This window comes from Pipistrellus kuhlii, unplaced genomic scaffold (genome assembly GCF_014108245.1).
Source record: "Pipistrellus kuhlii isolate mPipKuh1 unplaced genomic scaffold, mPipKuh1.p scaffold_m20_p_24, whole genome shotgun sequence".
NCBI lineage: Eukaryota > Metazoa > Chordata > Mammalia > Chiroptera > Vespertilionidae > Pipistrellus > Pipistrellus kuhlii.
In genome coordinates, this window is record NW_023425523.1 from 683,764 (window position 1) to 701,489 (window position 17,726).

General features: G+C 62.0%; 1 protein-coding gene across 4 annotated transcripts in view; it reads right to left on the bottom strand.

Annotated features, from left to right (window-relative positions):
• CARMIL1 (capping protein regulator and myosin 1 linker 1) overlaps positions 1–17,726 on the bottom strand; it is a 57,820-nt gene that overhangs the window by 4,115 nt on the left and 35,979 nt on the right. For 2 of the 4 annotated variants that reach the window (XM_036453108.2, XM_036453109.2), the window contains 18 exons: positions 17,088–17,187; positions 16,946–17,000; positions 16,040–16,212; positions 15,242–15,310; positions 14,259–14,352; positions 13,768–13,866; positions 13,388–13,516; positions 12,994–13,125; positions 11,893–12,068; positions 11,363–11,450; positions 10,571–10,720; positions 7,148–7,214; positions 6,834–7,036; positions 5,674–5,777; positions 4,541–4,961; positions 2,310–2,394; positions 1,546–1,728; positions 735–893 (listed from right to left, as the gene is read on the bottom strand). In XM_036453108.2, the coding sequence (XP_036309001.1) occupies positions 735–893; positions 1,546–1,728; positions 2,310–2,394; positions 4,541–4,961; positions 5,674–5,777; positions 6,834–7,036; positions 7,148–7,214; positions 10,571–10,720; positions 11,363–11,450; positions 11,893–12,068; positions 12,994–13,125; positions 13,388–13,516; positions 13,768–13,866; positions 14,259–14,352; positions 15,242–15,310; positions 16,040–16,212; positions 16,946–17,000; positions 17,088–17,187 (2,487 nt within the window). The remainder of the gene's footprint in view (positions 1–734; positions 894–1,545; positions 1,729–2,309; positions 2,395–4,540; positions 4,962–5,673; positions 5,778–6,833; positions 7,037–7,147; positions 7,215–10,570; positions 10,721–11,362; positions 11,451–11,892; positions 12,069–12,993; positions 13,126–13,387; positions 13,517–13,767; positions 13,867–14,258; positions 14,353–15,241; positions 15,311–16,039; positions 16,213–16,945; positions 17,001–17,087; positions 17,188–17,726) is intronic. The other 2 variants (XM_036453110.2, XM_045586776.1) reach the window with 2 other exon arrangements.

The following is a 17,726-nucleotide window of genomic DNA, read 5'->3' on the forward strand; positions in this document are numbered from 1 at the left end:
CCGAGGAGGGCGCCAGGGCAGGAGCACGGAGTGAGTGCTTCAGGCCTGAGGCCTCCAGGCCGCCGTCTCAGCGGAGGGGGAGGTGTCTCTCCATCCTGCCCCCGTGACCTCCATCCCGACCTCCATCCTGACCCCGTGACCTCCATCCTGACCCCGTGACCTCCATCCCGACCTCCATCCTGACCCTGTGACCTCCATCCCGACCTCCATCCTGACCCCGTGACCTTCATCCCGACCTCCATCCTGACCCCGTGACCTTCATCCCGACCTCCATCCCGACCTCAATCCTGATCCTGTGACCTCCATCCTGACCCTGTGACCTCCATCATGACAACCATAACCTCCATCCTGACCCCGTGACCCCCATCCCAACCTCCATCCTGACCCCGTGACCTCCATCCCGACCTCCATCCTGACCCCATGACCTCCATCCCGACCTCCATCCTGACCCCATGACCTTCATCCCGACCTCCATCCCGACCTCAATCCTGACCCTGTGACCTCCATCATGACAACCATAACTTCCATCCTGACCCCGTGACCTGCATCCTGACCCCCATGACCTCCAACCCATCCCCGTGACCTCAATCCTGACCCCGTGACCTCCATCCGGATCCCGTGCCGTCAGTAATGCAGACTTGAGGTCCCAGTGTTTGACCCAAGGGGCGCTGAAGTCACCTCGAATTCCCCGAGGGGGGCGCCTGGGAGGACTGGGCTGGGACGAGCGTGCCTACCTTCCTGGGAGAAGGTCCTGGGGCTGGGGCTGGGGCTGGGGCTGGGCTGGGGGCTGCCCTGGCCTTCCCTCTCCTTGTCCGCGGGCACCTTCCTCAGGACGGGCGGGAGCAGAGCGGCCCTGGGGGAGCCGAGGCCGGACGGGGAGCCCGAGACGTCCTCTGTGGAGACACAAGCTCCTGGGTCACGCGGCTCCGCGGCCGATTCCTCAGACGGAGCAGCGGGCTTTCCACACAAGGCACATCCTCCAAGAGCAGCACGGACTTTTCTGACTGAGCTCCCAGCCGTGAGCCAGCAGGCACACCGGGCATCTGTGCGGGGCATGGACAGACAGGCCCAGCCCGGCCTGCGGGGCGCAGGGGGTGAGCCTCCACTTGGGAGCCAGGAGGTCAGGGTTCGATTCCCGGTCGGGGCACAGGCCCGGGTTGTGGGCTCGATCCCCAGTGTGGGCGAGCAGGAGGCAGCCGATCCGTGATTCTCTCTCATCACTGATGTTTCTCTCCCTCCCTCTCCCTTCCTCTCTGAATAATACATTTAAAAATCAGGCCCAGGTGCGCCACACTCTGCTCTGAACCCCAAACACGGCACAGCAAGGGGCCCTCCCTCCCTCCAGCCTCTGCCGCGTGGGCCCTGCACCTGGAGGCAGGGACAGATGCCTCCTCCGCCCCCCTTGTGCCTGCAGCCGGACGGAGGAGTCCCGGAGGCGCTGGTCAGAGGCCCGCCTGCCGGCCACTTCCCCGGCCTCCAGCCCTTTGGTCACGGCCCCTGCGGGACCCCACGCCCGCGCGCACCGCCCCGCCCCCGAGCGCTCACCTGCCCGCGAGGGCGCCCGGGGCTTCTGCGGGAGGGCGGGCCGCGCCGCCGGGCTGGGCTTGGGTGTCTGCAGGGCGGGCCTGGCGCTGGAGGCGCTCCGGCCGCGATGGCCCGCGTCCACCCGGGGCTCCGCCCTGGCGTTCCTCTCCGGGGAGCCCGGGAGCGCGGGGGGCAGCTTCGGCCCTGGAGCGAGAACGGGTACAAAAGGCAGCTTTAAACTCAAAGGGGTTTTAAAGCCGGCGGCGCAGGGGCTGAGCGTCGACCTGTGAACCAGGAGGTCACAGTTCTACTCCTGGTCGGGGCACAGGCCTGGGTTTCGGGCTCCATCCCTAGTCGGGGGCGTGCAGGAGGCAGCCGATCCATGATTCTCATCATTGATGTTTCTCTCCCTCCCCCTTCCTCTCTCTGAAAGGAATAAAAATATTTTTTAAAAAAATAAAAATATCAAAATATCAGCATGTCCCCAACTGTCCCCTCCTCTGCACCCCCCCCCACCCGCCAACGTCCATGGTTTATAAGTTCTTCTCAACAAACTGTCTTCCCTTTGGGGATGGGAAAAGGTACCCATTTGGGACAAGGCCATGGGTGTGGCCCTGCCCCAGGTGCGCTGGGCAGGAGGAGGAGGAGGGAAGGCTGAGGACAGGAAACACAGAGGCCACACTTGCCCTGCCCCCATCTGTTTTCCTCCTGTCAATCACCTGTGACTCAGAACAGCAGGGGTTTCCCTAAGTACAGGGGGGGCGGGGCTGCACCTCCTGACTCACCTGCCCCGCCTCCGTCTGGCTGCTCCGTGCTCGTGCTGGTGGCCGGACTGGGTGGGTCCTGGGAGGCTGCATCGTTCCCGAGCTTCTGAAAAACCCAGGCACCCCCCGAATGCGCACTCATTCCAGTGTGAGAGGAACAGAGCAGACAGTGCGACGACGACAACAGAGAACGGCTCTGTGTTGTCAGTCCTCCCCGGGGTGTTTTCCACGGGTGTTTAGAGGGAGCAGCAGAGAGAGAGACATCGATGTGAGAGAAACACATAGATTGGCTGCCTCCTGCAAGAGCCCTCACCAGGGCCCGGGAGGAGCCCGCCACCCAGGAACCGTCCTCGCCCAGAATCAAACCGGACCCTTCGGTCCACAGGCCGACGCTCTATCCACTGAGTCGAACTGGCCAGGGCGAGTGGCTCTCAGCTCCTCCCTGGCTGAGCAGTGATGTGCAGCACCTGTGCCAGCCAGTGGCCACCCGGGGCCCCAGGAGAGGCCAGGCCCCGGAGCACACGGCTCCGGCCGCCCTCCGGCCTCTAAGTTCACACCCTCACAGGGGGCGGTGTGGCAGCGTGGCCGTGGGGAAGCCCCCCATTCCACTGTGGTAACGGAGCCGCTCACAGCTTCACCCCTCAGCACACGCCCCTCACTACCAGCGCTCCGCGGCACACCGAAAACGGTTACTCTGTGCCGATCGGACCAGAAAGAGCAACAGGTGTAATTCCTACGCATTCCCCCGGGCGGTTACTGTTGTTGGCTGTCGTCGTGGTTTTATGGGACCGTCTGGGGGGGGGGGGGGGGCAGTGCCCCCGACGAGTCAGGATTACCTGTCGGAGAGGTTTTCGCGCCCACCACGTGAGCACCGCCATAGGAGAGGGAATCCCCGGCTGGCTCAAGTTTTTAACACTTGGTTTCTACTATCGTTGTTTTACATATATTTATATATCTTTCTTAACATGTCCTTATTGATTTCAGAGAGAAGGGGAGAGGGAGAGATAAACACATTAATGCACACTGGGGCCTGACCCTGAAACCCAGGCATGTGCCCTGACCAGGAATCGAACCTGGGACCCTTCAGTCCGCAGGCCGACACACTACCCACTGAGCCCCGGCTAGAGCTTGTTGTTACAGTAAATGGACACTAGGTGGCGCTGAGAGACCACGGGCATGAACCTGGCGGCACTACCACTTAACCCAGGAGAATTCTGTCCCAAAGCACCCGGAGGAAGGCCTGGAGCCCTCTGTCCCCCCACCCCCATCCCCAGGCAGCTGCTCTTCAGCAGGAGCTGACCCAGCAGCGCCTGGTGCACACAGCCTGCTCCCTGTCCAAGGTCTCAGAGCCCATGAACTCCACGCCCTAAGGACGAGGGAGGTGGGAGGGACCTGTAACCAGGAAACTGCCAGGTAACCAAGGTGCCCGTGAGCACCCGTGAGACCACACGACCAAGTAGCAATGCCAGGCCAGTGTGGCTCAGAGGTTGAGTATCGACCTATGAACCAGGAGGTCACGGTTCGATTCCTGGTCAAGGCACATGCCTGGGTTGCAGGCTCCATCCCCAGTGGGGGCCATGCAGGCGACAGCCGATCGATGATTCTTTCTCATCTCTCTCCCTTCCTCTCTGAAATCACTGAAAATATATATATATTTTTAAAGAAAACCTGCCCAGGTGTGGAGTCCCTGAGCAGCCCCGTCCTGCAGGAACCCAAGGCTCCTGGGGGGAGCAGATCTAGTCTCCTCCTCCACAGAAAGGCGGGGTGCAATCCCCTGTCTTTGGAGAACCCGGTTCTGCAAACTTCGAAGCGCCCAGGGAGACCCACAGAAGCCACAGCCGGGTTAAGCGTGGCCCGTGGCTCCGGGGCCACGAGGGTCCAGCCCTCTCAGGAGCTGCAGGAGGAAACAGGCAGTCGGGGGTTGGAGCGTGAATGACACATCGAGTCTGCCGGGGGCTCAGCAACGTTTAGACCGTGACGCCGTTTTCTCTACGGCGTCCGACCACACGTGGCCCAGGATTCCACTAATTCTAACAGGACACCTTGGCTTTCTTTCCCTTTGACTTTTAAATCTGGAATATCCCCAGGCAGGCTCTGGTCTGGAAAAGGGGACGCCTCAGGACCTCAGTGAAGCATTAGGACCCGCATTTCCACAATGAGACTGGCTTCAGCCGCGATGGGACCTCCACCGCCGACCGCGGCTGCGGCTCTCCCCGGGGACAAAACCCAGCGACGGCGAGTCCGTGGCTCACCTGGTGCGCGCCGGCCGCTCGCCGCCCCTGCTTGGCCTTCATCTCAGCCAGCAGGCCGCTGCCCATCACCTGGACGCCGTACCGCCGGCCGCCCGGGGGGCTGCCCCTGCCGTCGCCGGGCTCCGGCCGCCCCGCGTCCTCCCCGTGCTCCGGGGGCTCGGGCGTCTGCACCTCCTCCGTCCGCTCGGAGCTGCCGTCGTGCTCGGCCGGCCTCGCTTCCCGCCGGGGCGCGTCCACTGGGCCTCTGCCCGCCCCTCTGGGCGAGGACGGCTCCTCCGCCATCAAGACCGTGGGTGGCCGCTCGGCCCTGGTCCGGGGCTTGATGAGGTGGAGGAAGCCGCTCCTCCGAGACTCTCTCTTCTTCTTCTCGTCGCTCCCGTCGCCGAGGTCCGGGGCCTCGGGGCCTCTGGCCGAGGACCTCCTGGGACACAGGGGAAGGCACCCTGCTGGCTTCACTGTAATCCAGGTTCCAGCAGGAACCAGTCAAAACACAGACAGGGGCCCGGCGGGCATGGCTCAGGGCTGAGCGTCGACCTATGAGCCAGGAGGTCCGGGTTCGATTCCCGGTCAGGGCACAGGCCCGGGCTGTGGGCTCGATCCCGTGTGATGCTCTCTCATCACAGGTGTTTCCCTCTCTCTCCTTCTCTTCCGCTCTGACATCAGTACAAACAAATTTAAAAAACAAAACCAGCCGAAACCAGTTTGGCTCAGTGGATAGAGCGTCGGTCTACGGACTGAAGGGTCCCGGGTTTGATCCAGGTCAAGGGCATGTACCTTGGTTGCGGCCACATCCCCAGTAGGGGGTGTGCAAGAGGCAGCTGATCGATGATTCTCTCTCATCGATGTTTCTCTCTATCCCTCTCTCTTCCTCTCTGTAAAAAATCAATAAAATTTTTTAAGAACAGAGGGCCGCTGCACCACAGATGCTCCCCGTCAGCAGGTCTGGGGGTGAGGCCAGGAGTTTGCGCCTCTAACACGCTCCCGGCTGATGGCCATGTTGCTGGTCTGCAGATGACATCTGCAAACCCTCAGAACCGTAAAGCCGTTGGAAACCATCTACACGCGTGTGAAACAAATGACCTCGGCAGACACGTCCGAGATGACTGCCGTGACTTCTAGGCGGGTGAACTCACCTCCTGGTCACCTTCTTGGTGAAAAACTCGTCCACGCCTTCGTCCACTCTCCCCATGAGGCCGTTCCGCTCGCCGTCCTGCGGGACCATGGTCGCAGCACTGACCTGCCAACCAGACGGCACCACAGTGACCGACGGACAATGAATTCACAGACACTGTGGTCACGGTCGAGGCCCTGGGACCACGGGGCCGGTGCACACGGACAGAAGTCACGGGTTCGGGTGTGACGGGGCAGGAAGGACAAGGGAGGAACCAGGGTGCACCCAGGCCTGGCGAAGCCTGTGGAAGAGCCAGTGTCTCTGCAGCCACCCGGCCGGCAGGGCTCAGGGGCTGAGCATGGACCTGTGAACCGGGAGGTCACGGTTCGATTCCCGTCAGGCACATACCGGGTTGTGGACCCCACCCCCAGTGTGGGGCGTGTAGGAAGCAGCCAACCCATGACTCTCATTGATGCGTCTCTCTCCCTCTCCCTTCCTCTCTGAAATAAAGACATATACTACAAATGGAAAACCAAGACCAGCAGTGGGCATCGCTCTGGGGACGGGAGCACCCGTGTGCTCCCAAGGGGGCAGGGCTCCCACGGCCCCGTCTCTGCAGGACAGGCTGCTTCCAGGCCCCTCATCACTCGGCCAGTGTTGGGCGGTGGGAGGCCACGGTGACCCACATGGGCCTCCGTCCGACACAGGCAGGCCCAGGGCTGCAGCCAGGAAGCACCGGCAGGGGGCGGGCCCGGGAGGTGGCCCAGGCTGTGCACTGCGCACACGTCGGGGACAGCGTTGTCCCTGCGTCCTGCGGCCACCCCAGGGAGACGGGGCCTGTGTGCACATGCATGTGCACGTGTGTATATCCACGTGTGTCCGTGTGTGTGCACGTGTGTGCGTGTGTGAGTGTGTGTGTGTGTGTGCGTGTGTGCGCGTGTGTGTGCGCGTGTGTGTGTGTGCGCGTGTGTGTGTGTGTGTGCGTGTGTGTGTGTGCACATGCGCATGCTGGGTGAGAGAAATAGGCTGCGGCTCTGAGGACTGGTCCAGGTGGAAAAGGATGGCAGGGGTGCAGGGGTGCTCTGCTCCCCTCAACCAGGGCCCCCAGCAGGGCTCCCCCTCCCCAGCAGGGCTTCCCCCCCCGCCCGGGCAGGGCTCCCCCAAAGCAGGGCTCCCACGCACCGCCGCCTGCGTGGGCCGCTGCCTCTTGTTGCGCCGGGGCCGCAGCTTGGTGAAGTGCTCCAGCTTCCGGCCCTCCTCGGAGGGCAGCTCGGGGATGAGCCCGGAGCTCCGCTTCTCGGCGGGGCGGGGCGGGGAGGGGAGGGGCGGGTCCTCCACGTGGATGGGCACCTCCTCCAGGGCCTTGTCCAGGTCGAACTCCATTTCTGCAAGAAGAAGCCGCGCATCAGGAACAATCCCCGCTCAGCGAGCAGCCCCTCGCGAGGCTGGCACCCTCGCCGCCCGCCCGGGGCCCTGTGGCAGGTGCAGACACTCACCGAAGGCCCGGGACACCGGCCGCAGCATCCGGCTGTGGATCGTCTTCCTCTTGGACTTAGGGGTCATCTAGCAACGAATCACAGGAAGCCCTGAGCCAGCGTCCGCCCACACCACCCCTGGACACGGGGCACGGGGTTCCACGCCACAGCGTCTGCCCCGCCACGTGGGCCCGGGCACGTCCCACCCCCACCTGGGGCACAGGCGGGCTGCCCGCTTCCCAGAAAGTCAGCTTTCATCCTGCTGGTCCCCCTCCAGATGGAGACCCAAACCCAAACCACAGCCAGCGCCCAGGGCCCCTCCAGCCGGAGGCGCTGCAGGTCCCGAGAAGCCGAACCCGAGGCCGGTGCCCCCGTCTCCCTCCATGGGTGCATTTTCCCAGCCTGGCCTCAGCCCGTCTCTGTCCCTGGCCTTCCCCAACATCTGTGCATCTGTCGGTGCCCGTCCCCAGGCATCAGCACCCGACACTTCACAGACCAGTTCGAGGCTGAGCCCGCCAGCCTGGACAGAATCAGTTTGTTTCTAAAAACGCATTCTGAGCCACAGAGAGCAACTTTCCATTTCCTAAAAAAATATCTTATTGATTTCAGAGAAGCAGGAAGAGGGAGAGAGAGAAAAAAAAACATCGATAGAGAGAATCATGGATCAGCTGCCTCCTGTACTCCCCTCACGGGGGATCGAACCCGTAACCCAGGCCTGTGCCCTGATCAGGAGTCAAACCCAGGACCCTTCAGTCCGCAAGCCAACGCTCTATCCACTGAGCCACACCGGCCAGGCAGAAGTAATTTTCAATTCACATCTTCAGGACACACAAGGAGCAACATGCTAAACCTTCGCAAAGGAACCCCTAACGACAGGCTGCTTCTCACCCGAGGCGCAGGCGGCGGCGGACAGAGGACGAAGGCCTGGCCCTGCTCCCCAGGACCCAACGCAGCGCCGTCTGCCCGGCCCAAAGCCCCGCCCACCCGGCTCGCACACAGTGGGGCGTCTGACAGTCACCGCTCGATTCGCGAGCTGAGCCATTGGGAGACCCAGAGTGGTCACCGCTGCCTGCTCCGTCCAGGGCCCGCGGAGGCGACAGGACGACGTCGGGGGACAGCCAGGCAGCGCAGAAGCCAACGGACACAAGGGCAGAAGTGAGGGCCGGAAGAGCAGGCGGCCCCAGTACTCACATGCGTGCAGCAGAGGGTCTCCGTGCAGCAGAAAGAAAGAAGAAACGTGAACGAAGAGGAAACAGCAAAGGCGTTACGAGGACGGGAGAGGCAGCGCTCGCCAGCAGACCGAGGGCCGCTCGGCAGAGCCTGGGCAGGGAGGAGGCCGCACGGGGTCCCAGGCCGTCACGAGCAGCATGGAGCGGCCTGACCCGGAGCCGCTGGGAGACGTTACCCACCGGCTAAGCGGGTGCAGGAGGCCCCTGGCCGACCCTCTGGGGACGAAGACAGCACAGCTCCCGCACCTGTCCTGGCCGGAGCTGGTCCGTAACGAGTGCGGACAGGGGCCTGTGGGCGTGTGAGAGTCCCCGGGGCCTCTGATGCCCATCTGTGCTCCCTGCTGCACTGAGGGAGCAGCTTTGCATCCCACATCGTCACAGCCTTCCGGGGAAGGGCGGGAGGCCCGGTTACCCAGGACACCTTGCCCCTGGGTGGGAGCTGAAAGGCGGGAGGGCCTCTTCCTAACATTCTGAAAGCGTGTCCGGGGCTCCTCAGCCTGGGAGAGGAGGAGCGGGCCTGCCGAGAAGGGGACCCCACGCCACCGGAGCTGCTGCTGGGAAGGCCTCTCGCTCCGTCCGCGTCCCCACCTCAGACTGCCGAGGCCACACCGTGCGAGGACTGTTCTCCAAACGCGCCTCCTTATGACCCACTGAGTTAAGTTGGAAACAGCACGGAAGGAGGGGACATTAGAATAGACTCCAATACTCCCACGTGGGGGGCAATGCAGACTTCGGTCCCGCTAACAGGTTAACTACAGACGCAAACACGAGAGCGGTACAGCTAACTCCCACAGACAGTTTAGATTGCCTTTCTCTTTCTCTTTCTTTCTCTCTTTTATTTTTTGTTTGTTTGTTTGTTTCGTTAATCCTTACTGGAATTTTTTTTCCTCATTGATTTTTAGAGAGAGTGGAAGGGAGGGGGAGAGATAGCGAGAGAAACATCAATGTGAGAGAGACACATGGATTGGGTGCCTCCCAAACACCCTTGACCAGAATCAAACCGGGACCCTTCAGTCCACAGGCCAATGCCCCAACCACTGAGCCAGTGGTCAGCAAACTCATTAGGCAACAGAGCCAAATATCGACAGTACAACGATTGAAGTTTCTTTTGAGAGCCGAAAACCGAATTCTGTGCATGGGCCACAAGGTTTCAATCACACTGCACGTATGCGCCCAAATGTGGTATTTTGTGGAAGAGCCACACTCAAGGGGCCAAAGAGCTGAGGTTTGCCCACCACTGCACTAAGCCAAACCAGCCAAGGCTCCCTGCCAGGGCCATTTACTGCCAATCATTCTAGCAAGGGGGCGGGGCCTTCCATTGGTTTGGCTCCTAAAGGACAGGCCAGCAGAATCACGGTCCTATGGAAAGGAGAACCATGGCAATGGAGAAGCCTCCGGCCTCGGAGAGCGGCTCCCTCCAGCCTCGGAGACGGCCGTGCACCGTCTCCTCCCGCTCAGCACCCGCCGCACCGAGCTGCTGGCTGCGGCCTCGGAGCCTCAGACGGTGACGAGGGGACCGGCAGGCAGCACTGACGGCAGAATGAGAACCGCCTCCTCAGAGCCAGGCGGGTCCCGTCCACACGCCTGCGCTGTGACCGAGGCGTGTGCTGCGGTGATGAGTGCACGCGAACGGCTCCTCCACCACTGTCTCCAGCCCACAGCCCCGAGGGCACGGCCCAGGCGTGGCAGACGCACGCAAACGGCTGCTCCCAGTGGCACGGACACAGGCCTGCGTCACGGGGGACAGCACACACACCCGTCACTTGTGCTTCGTGCACATGTTCATCTGTCTTTGAAGAAAGGTTTTTGTTTATTACGAAACCGAGTATTTTTCTTTCTTGTTCATCCTCACCCAAGGATGTTTTTCCATTGATTTTTAGAGAGTGGAAGGGAGGGGGAGAGACAGAAGCATTGACGTGAGAGAGACACAGGAATTGGCTGCCTCCTGCACACGCCCGACCAGGGCCAGGGCACCTACAACCGAGGTGCATGCCCTTGGCCAGAATCCAACCCGGGACCCTTCGGTGCAGGGGCCGTGCTCTATCCACTGAGCCACCCGGCCAGGACTGAACCGTAGGTTCCATCAGCCTCACTCACAGCCTCCGTGCAGCGGCACATCTGAAAGCATCGTCTCCGGGGGCGTTTTGCTCGGCCTGGCTTGTCAGGGTGAGCTTTTCTGTAAGAACCAGCGGCCACGCCGAGGGCTGCATCTTACCAGGCAGGTGTCCAGGTCCTCCAGGCGCTCCAGCTCCGTGAGCTCCTCCACCGCGAGGACCGGGGGCCGGGCCGGCTTCTCGTCCGCGGGCTTCGCGTCCGAGGCCTCGGAGGCAGGAAGGGCCCGGCCCCTCCGGCTGAAGTGGTCGGACTGGGGGGTCAACACAGGACAAATCAGCCAGACACGGGGCAGCAGGCGGCTGGCCCCAAGAGGGTGCCGAGGGCTGTGTGGGCACCTGGGGTGGCCCTTCTTTTTTCTTTCACTTGATCTCAGAGAGGAAGGGGAGGGGGAGAGAGAGAAACATCGATGAGATCTCTGGCCGGTTTGGCGAGGGGGCAGACCGGCGGCCCATAGCTGAAAGGTCCCGGGTTTGATTCCAGTCAAGGGCACGTGCCTCTGTTGCAGGTTCAATCCCCGGCCCCGGTCAGGGCTCTTGCAGGAAGCAACCAATCGATCTCTCTCGTCGATGTTTCTCTCTGTCTCTTCCCCTCCCTCCCGCCCTCTCTAAAAATCAACAGAGAAATATCCTTGGTGAGAATTTTAGAAAATAATAAAAGTAAAATTTTAAAAAATTTTAATCTTAATTTTAAATCTCGGTCTCCACATGGCCCACGACGCTGACCTTCACGGTGGACGAACAAGGTCTGGGGCGGTCACTCGGGCCTTTCCCTGAACCCCCGGGAGAGGGCCCCAGGCACCGGAGGGGCCGAAGGGACGTGGAGAGGAACAGGGGCGGGGCCTGCCTGAAGCTGCAGACAGGGCTGGAGGGCGGCCCGCGGGGTCCAGGCTCACCAGTCGGTGATGGCAGTGCGACAGGGCGTCCAGGAGCTCGTCCACGATCCGGTCGGACAGGAAGGAGGCCACGGTCAGCTTCACCTCGCTGTGGGCGGGCCGGGAGCGCAGAGCATTTTAACTGAGGCAAAGGGGGCGTCACCCACCCCACGCCGCGTTCACCAGGCGGCGCCCGCTCTGCCGGCCGGAGGTGAGGACGTGTGCACAGGGCCCCGCTCCCAACAGAAGCCGCGGACACACAGTCATCACATCCTTCGCCACCTCAGCCGGCCCTGCCATCTCAGCCCCGGACTTAGAGGCAGACCCGAGAGCATCTGCGTAAACGCCAATTGGCGTGATGGGACTTCTTTCAATACATATTTTTACTGATTTCAGAGGAGAGAGGAAGAAAAGAAACGTCCACGATGAGAACCACGGACCGGCTGCCTCCTGCCCGCCACCGGCAGGTGTCCTGGCCGGGAACGGAACCGGACCTCCTGGCTCAGAGCCCGCGCCCAGCCCGAGCCCCCGGCGGGCGGGCGGGCGCCCACCTGATCTTGTTGAGGATGTCCACGCCCGACTGCTCCAGCAGCACGTTCTTCACGAAGGCGCGGGGCACGGACAGCTTCTCGGAGCCGGCGAGGATCAGGTCCTGCCGCACGTGCGCCTTCTTCATCACGTGGGGGCACAGGCTCTCGGCCGCGTCCACCATGGACTCCAGCAGGGCCTGCGGGGCGGCAGCGCGGTGAGGGCGAGGCCACAGGGCGCCGCTGTCGGCCTCCGCGCTCGGCCTCCCCCGCCCGACCTCACGTGTAACCACAGAAGGCCGTTTCCCCAGAGCAGACCCCTCTCTGCCTCGCACCAGGCAGGGTCATTCCCTCATCAGTGGGACCCGTCCGAGGTCAAGGTCATGTGGAGAGGTCCCGTCAAAACCAAAACGGAGCCCTGGCCGGTGTGCTCAGGGGAGCGTCGGCCTGCGGAATGCAGGGTCTTGGGTTTGACTCCAGTCGAGGGCACGTCCCTCGGCTGCAGGCTCCTCCTCAGCCCGGGCCCTGGTCAGGGCGCCTGCAGGAGGCAGCCAATCGATGTTTCTGTCTCTCCCTAAAAACCAGTGGGAAAACATCCTCGGATGAGGATTAAAAAAAATAAGAAAAAAAGGAAAGAAATGGAATTTGACAGGTGCAATCTCATCCTAAGAAGTCATTCCAAAACATACCAAGGAAGCTGAAAGGCAGTCACCCATGTTTGCCACCATGCGTGTGGGGGACAGGTGAATGCGCGTGCGCACACACACACACACACACACACACACTCTCACACACACACACACACACACACACACACTCACACACACACACACACACTCATACACCTCACACACACACTCACACACACACACTCACACACACACACTCACACACTCTCACACACACACACACTCACACACACACACTCATACACCTCACACTCACACACACTCACACACACCTCACACACACACACACTCACACACTCACACACACTCTCACACTCACACACACACTCACACACACACACTCAGCCGACCCAGCACAGGCAGCGTGGCCCGGGCTGCCCTCACGCACAGCTAAGCCGTGACTGCGCCCTCCTCCGAAGGGGCAGAAGGCACAAACCTTTAGTTGCTCGTCGACAACCCTGGTGACCTCCCCGGCCATGGACTCCAGCGTCTCCTGCACGGGGCTGGACAGCAGGCCGCTGGCTCCCGCCCAGGACGCGCTGCCCACGTGGTACAGGTTTGGCAGCAGCTGGAAGAAAGGGCAAGAGCTGTCCACAGTGAAGTGGCCGTGGCCTGAGCACCAGCGGGAAGGAGTGGTCAGGACACAGGCCCCAGAGGGGGGGTGCAGGAGGCAGCCGATCCATGACACTCTCACTGATGTTCCTCTCTCTCTCTTCCCTCTCCCTTCCCCTCTGACATCAGTAAAATAATATTTTTTTATAAAAGAAGCTGGAAACCGTTCACACGCCATTTTCACGCCCAAGAGGCCGAGCAGCCCGAGGGAAGCTCACCGTCTTGGAGTTCTTGGCGTCCCGCATGAGCCGCTCGGCCGACCGCACGTCCTCCTGGACGGCATCGCCCCCGCAGTTCCGCAGGGAGTTGAGGTGATCTTGGACCTTCACGCACATCCTGTCCATCATCTGCCCGCACGAGGGAAGGACACCGGGGCCGTGCGCGGGAGGCGTTCGGACGGAAGGGAACAGCACAGTGAGGACGGGAGCCTCCTCCCGGGACCCAGGAGGCGGCTCACAGCGTCTCAATGCTTCTGCTGTGTAAGGAGCCCTGGCCGTTCTCCGCCCGGGGAGTGACTGGCGGGGCCCTGGGTGGGCGGGGCCCCGGGCGGGTGGGCAGGTGGGGCACCGGGCGGGTGGGTGGGCGGCAGAGGGCCCACCTGCTGGGTGGTGCTGGTGACGATGCCCTGCTGGAGGCGGTAGGCCTGCTCCTGCAGGTACTTCCTGGTCTCGTGGTTCCGGAGCAGGTAGTTTTCTATCTGGAAACAAAGCACGTGCCTCTCAGGGTCACAGCGTGACCCCAACAAGCGACACGGGAGCCAAAGCACGAGTTCCACGCCCACCAGCGCCCCGACCGCAGGCTGGGAGACGGGCGCTGCCCTCCCGGGGAAGCCCTGCCCGGAAAAGGAGCCGTGACCTCCCGGTTCGGGGTGGACGCTCGGCCACCCACCACGCGGCCGGCGCGGGGAGGAATGGGGCTCGTGGGCACCGGCCACTGTCACGGCGCAGGAGCGGACACCCCCTCCCCATCGGCGCCGGGCCAGCCCTGGGACACAGGCCCAGTGAACAGCCCGTGTCAGCAGGTCGGACGGACGGATGGACGCGGCTCTGTGCGAAGGTGCGTTCACGGCCGCTGGCTGCCGCCCCGTACCTTCTGCAGAGCCTCCTCCGTCTTCTCGGGGTTTGTCTTGAGGGCTTGGGCGGCGTCGTACATGGGGATCGGCATGAACCGCAGCGTGTAGTTCCTACGGGAAGGAGGTGGTCATGTTTCTTTAAAAGTAACCTCCTGCCCGGCCGGCGGGTCTTAGTGACTGAGCATCAACCTAGGAACCAGGAGGTCACAGTTCAATTCCTGTCAGGCCACATTCCCGGGTTGTGGGCTCCAGCCCATGTGGGGCGGGCAAGAGCAGCCGATCCATGATCCTCTCTCATCACTGATGTTTCCCTCTCTCTCCCCCTTTGTCTCTAAAGTCAACAAATCATTTTATTTTTAGAAAAGAAAAGTGGTTGCAGTGGCTTTCTGCCACCCCCACACCTTGCCCTGAGCCACACGTCTCTGCCCTCCAGTCCCACTGGCCCGAGCCCACAGGCCTGCCGTCCCCACTGCACCTTCCCTCCGGGTCTCAGCTTCCTCACTCCCGGGTGCAGACTGCCGTCGCGGACAGAAAGCAGCACCCGTGGAGGCAGACTGTGAAGCCGCGGGAGGAGGAAGCAGCATCAGGCACGTGCCCACGTACAGACTCACACCAGGCCCAGCCACAGCTACGCCCGCCACACCCAGGGCTCAGGGACACTGGGGCTCAGGGACACCGGGGCTCAGGGACACCCCGGGGGCTCAGGGACACCCCCCAGGGCCCAGGGACACCCCGGGGCTCAGGGGAACAACCCAGGGGGCTCAGGGACACCCCCGGGGCTCAGGGACACCCCAGGGACACCCCAGGGCTCAGGGACACCCCCCGGGGCTCAGGGGGACACCCCGGGGCTCAGGGACACCCCAGGGGCTCAGGGACACACCAGGGGGCTCAGGGACACCCCCCGGGGCTCAGGGACACCCCCCGGGGCTCAGGGGGACACCCTGGGGCTCAGGGGGTTGGGCCCGGTTGACTGTCTCCAGGGGGAACCACGAGCACCCACTTCTCCATGGCCACGGCTATGTCCTGGAAGCCTTGAGCAGAGATGTTGTTCTTGTCCCAGATCACCGTCCTGGAGGAGAGGAACACAGACAATGAGACCCTTGGCGAGGAGGGACCAGCCTCCCGCTAACGAGGAAGCTCTTGTGGGCCCGTTGGGGTGCTTTCGGATGACGCATTGCATGATGGAGGGTAAATGGTGGCCCTCGCCCCGAGCCAGTGGACCCGGGACCCTGGCTGTCTGTCTCCATGGTGATAGGCCCGGGGAGGAGGGGGAGGGAGGCCAGGAGGCTGGGCTCACACCCTGAGCGGGAAGCCCATCCCTCCTGCCGCCTCCCGGCTCTGCTCTCCAGGTCCTGCCACCAGTGACCACTGCCTGCCCCGCTCCTCCGTCAGCACCAGCTCTCGGCAGGTTCCCCTCCAGCAAACCTCCACCCACAGGCTGGGAGGAGTCACTGTCTGTCTGGGAGCAAGCCTGGCTGGCACGGTTCGGGGTAAGCAGCGACCTATGAACCAGGAGGCCAGGGTTCGATTCCCGGTCAGGGCACAGGCCCGGGTTGTAGGCTCAATCCCCAGTGGGGAACATGCAGGAGGCGGCTGGTCCATGATTCTCTGTCATCATGGATATTTTTCTCTCTCTCCCCCTTCCTCTTTGAAATCAATACAAATATATTGTATTTTAAAAAATAAGTCTGGTAACACTCAGTATTCTAACAAAGGATGGAAACTGTCACCCCCCTGGCCCCAGGCCCCTGGGCTGGCCGGGCCCTCCCACGGCCACCTGGGCGGGCACCGGGCGCACCTGAGCTTGGTGTTGATCTGCAGCGCTTTGGCCAGCATCTTGGCGCCCATGTCGCCCATGGCGTTCCCGCTGATGTCCACTTTGGTCAGGGACGTGTTGCTGCCCAGGGCGTTGATGATGATGGTGACCTCAGTCTTGAGCTTGGAGTCGGCCAGGGACAGGGACTGCAGAGGCTGCGGGGGAACAGCACACGCTCGTCTCTGACGAAGAGCCGCCGGAGGACCCACTGCACAGAGGCCTCCTCGGTCAGCTCAGCCAGGACAGGCGGGGAAGGGGACGTGCGGTTCGGGCACAAAATGGACGTCGATGTCAAACAGACGGCACCTCCCTCGAAGCAAAGCCGTGGGCGACACCAAGAGGCAGGTGCCAGCTCTGACAGGATGGCGCAACGAAGATGCCACACAACGTCTCAGACATAAAGACGAGCTCAGGCCCAGCCGCGTGGCTCCGTGGTTGAGCATCGGCCTAGGAACCAGGAGGTCACGTTCAATTCCCTGTCGGGGCACAGGCCTGGGTTGCGGGCTCCATCCCCAGTGTGGGGCGTGAAGGAGGCAGCCGGTCAATGTCTCTCTCTCATCGTTGATGTTTCTCTCACTCCCTCTCCCTTCCTCTCTGAAATCAATAAAAACATACTTTTTTAAAAGAGATGAGCTAAGGAGTCAATCTCTATTGCTTTTCACCTATTCGTTACAATCTTCCTTTAATTCATCACAAGTGGAATCAAGGGAGAAGCCAGTAAATTTTAAACGCCTCTTATCGCCATTCCAAAGCATACGATTTACCGGTATTCCATCTGTTAAAAAATGGTAGAAAACCCCCAGAATGAACAGTGTGGAAGCCCCTGACCGCTAACCGGCGGGAAGAGTGAGAAGGGCACAAGACGCGGGCAGACGTTAGACAGCTCACCGACTCCTCGTCCTGGATCATCTGCACCAGGCTGTCCAGCACGGGCGTCAGGTTCCTGCGGAGACGGGAGAGGCGGCGGAGGGTCAGCCCGAGATCCCAGGAGGCTGGGCGCGCCTCGTCGCATGCACAACTCAGAACTTACTTGGGTTTCATGTTGGTGAAGTTCTTGCCCAAGGCCAGGTGCTGGATGGACCTGTTCCTGCTGAGCCACACGATCAAGGTGGAGAGGTCGGACTCCAAGCCTGGGGGGAGGGGGGAGGGTCAGGACGCGGCCGCCGGACGCTCGGTGGAACTCGATCCCGCAAGGGCGGCTCCCTGAGGGCCCGGGTCCTCGCCTCCAGGGAACGCTGCGCTCTCCCCCTGACCTGTTTCCCTGGGAGAAACCCTACACTCGTTCTCCAGCCCGGCCAGCATGGCGCAGGGGTTGAGCAACGGACTATAAATCAGGAGGTCAGGGTTCGATTCCCGGTCGGGGCTCATTCCTGGGTTGCGGGCTCGATCCCCAGTGTGGGGCGTGCAGGAGGCAGCAGATCAATGATTCTCATCATTGATGTTTCTCTTTCTGCCTCTCCCTTCCTCTCTGAAAGTAATAAAAATATGGACACAGACAATGGGGGTGGTGAGGGCCTGGTCGGGCCGGGTTAGAGGGGTTAATGGAGGAGGGGAGACGTGTAATACTTTCAACAATAAAGATTTATTAAAAACAAACTTGTTCTCCAGTCCCCTGCTCAGTCCGTGGGGGAATGAGGTCAGCGGGTGGGAGTGGAGAGCGGCCGGGGGC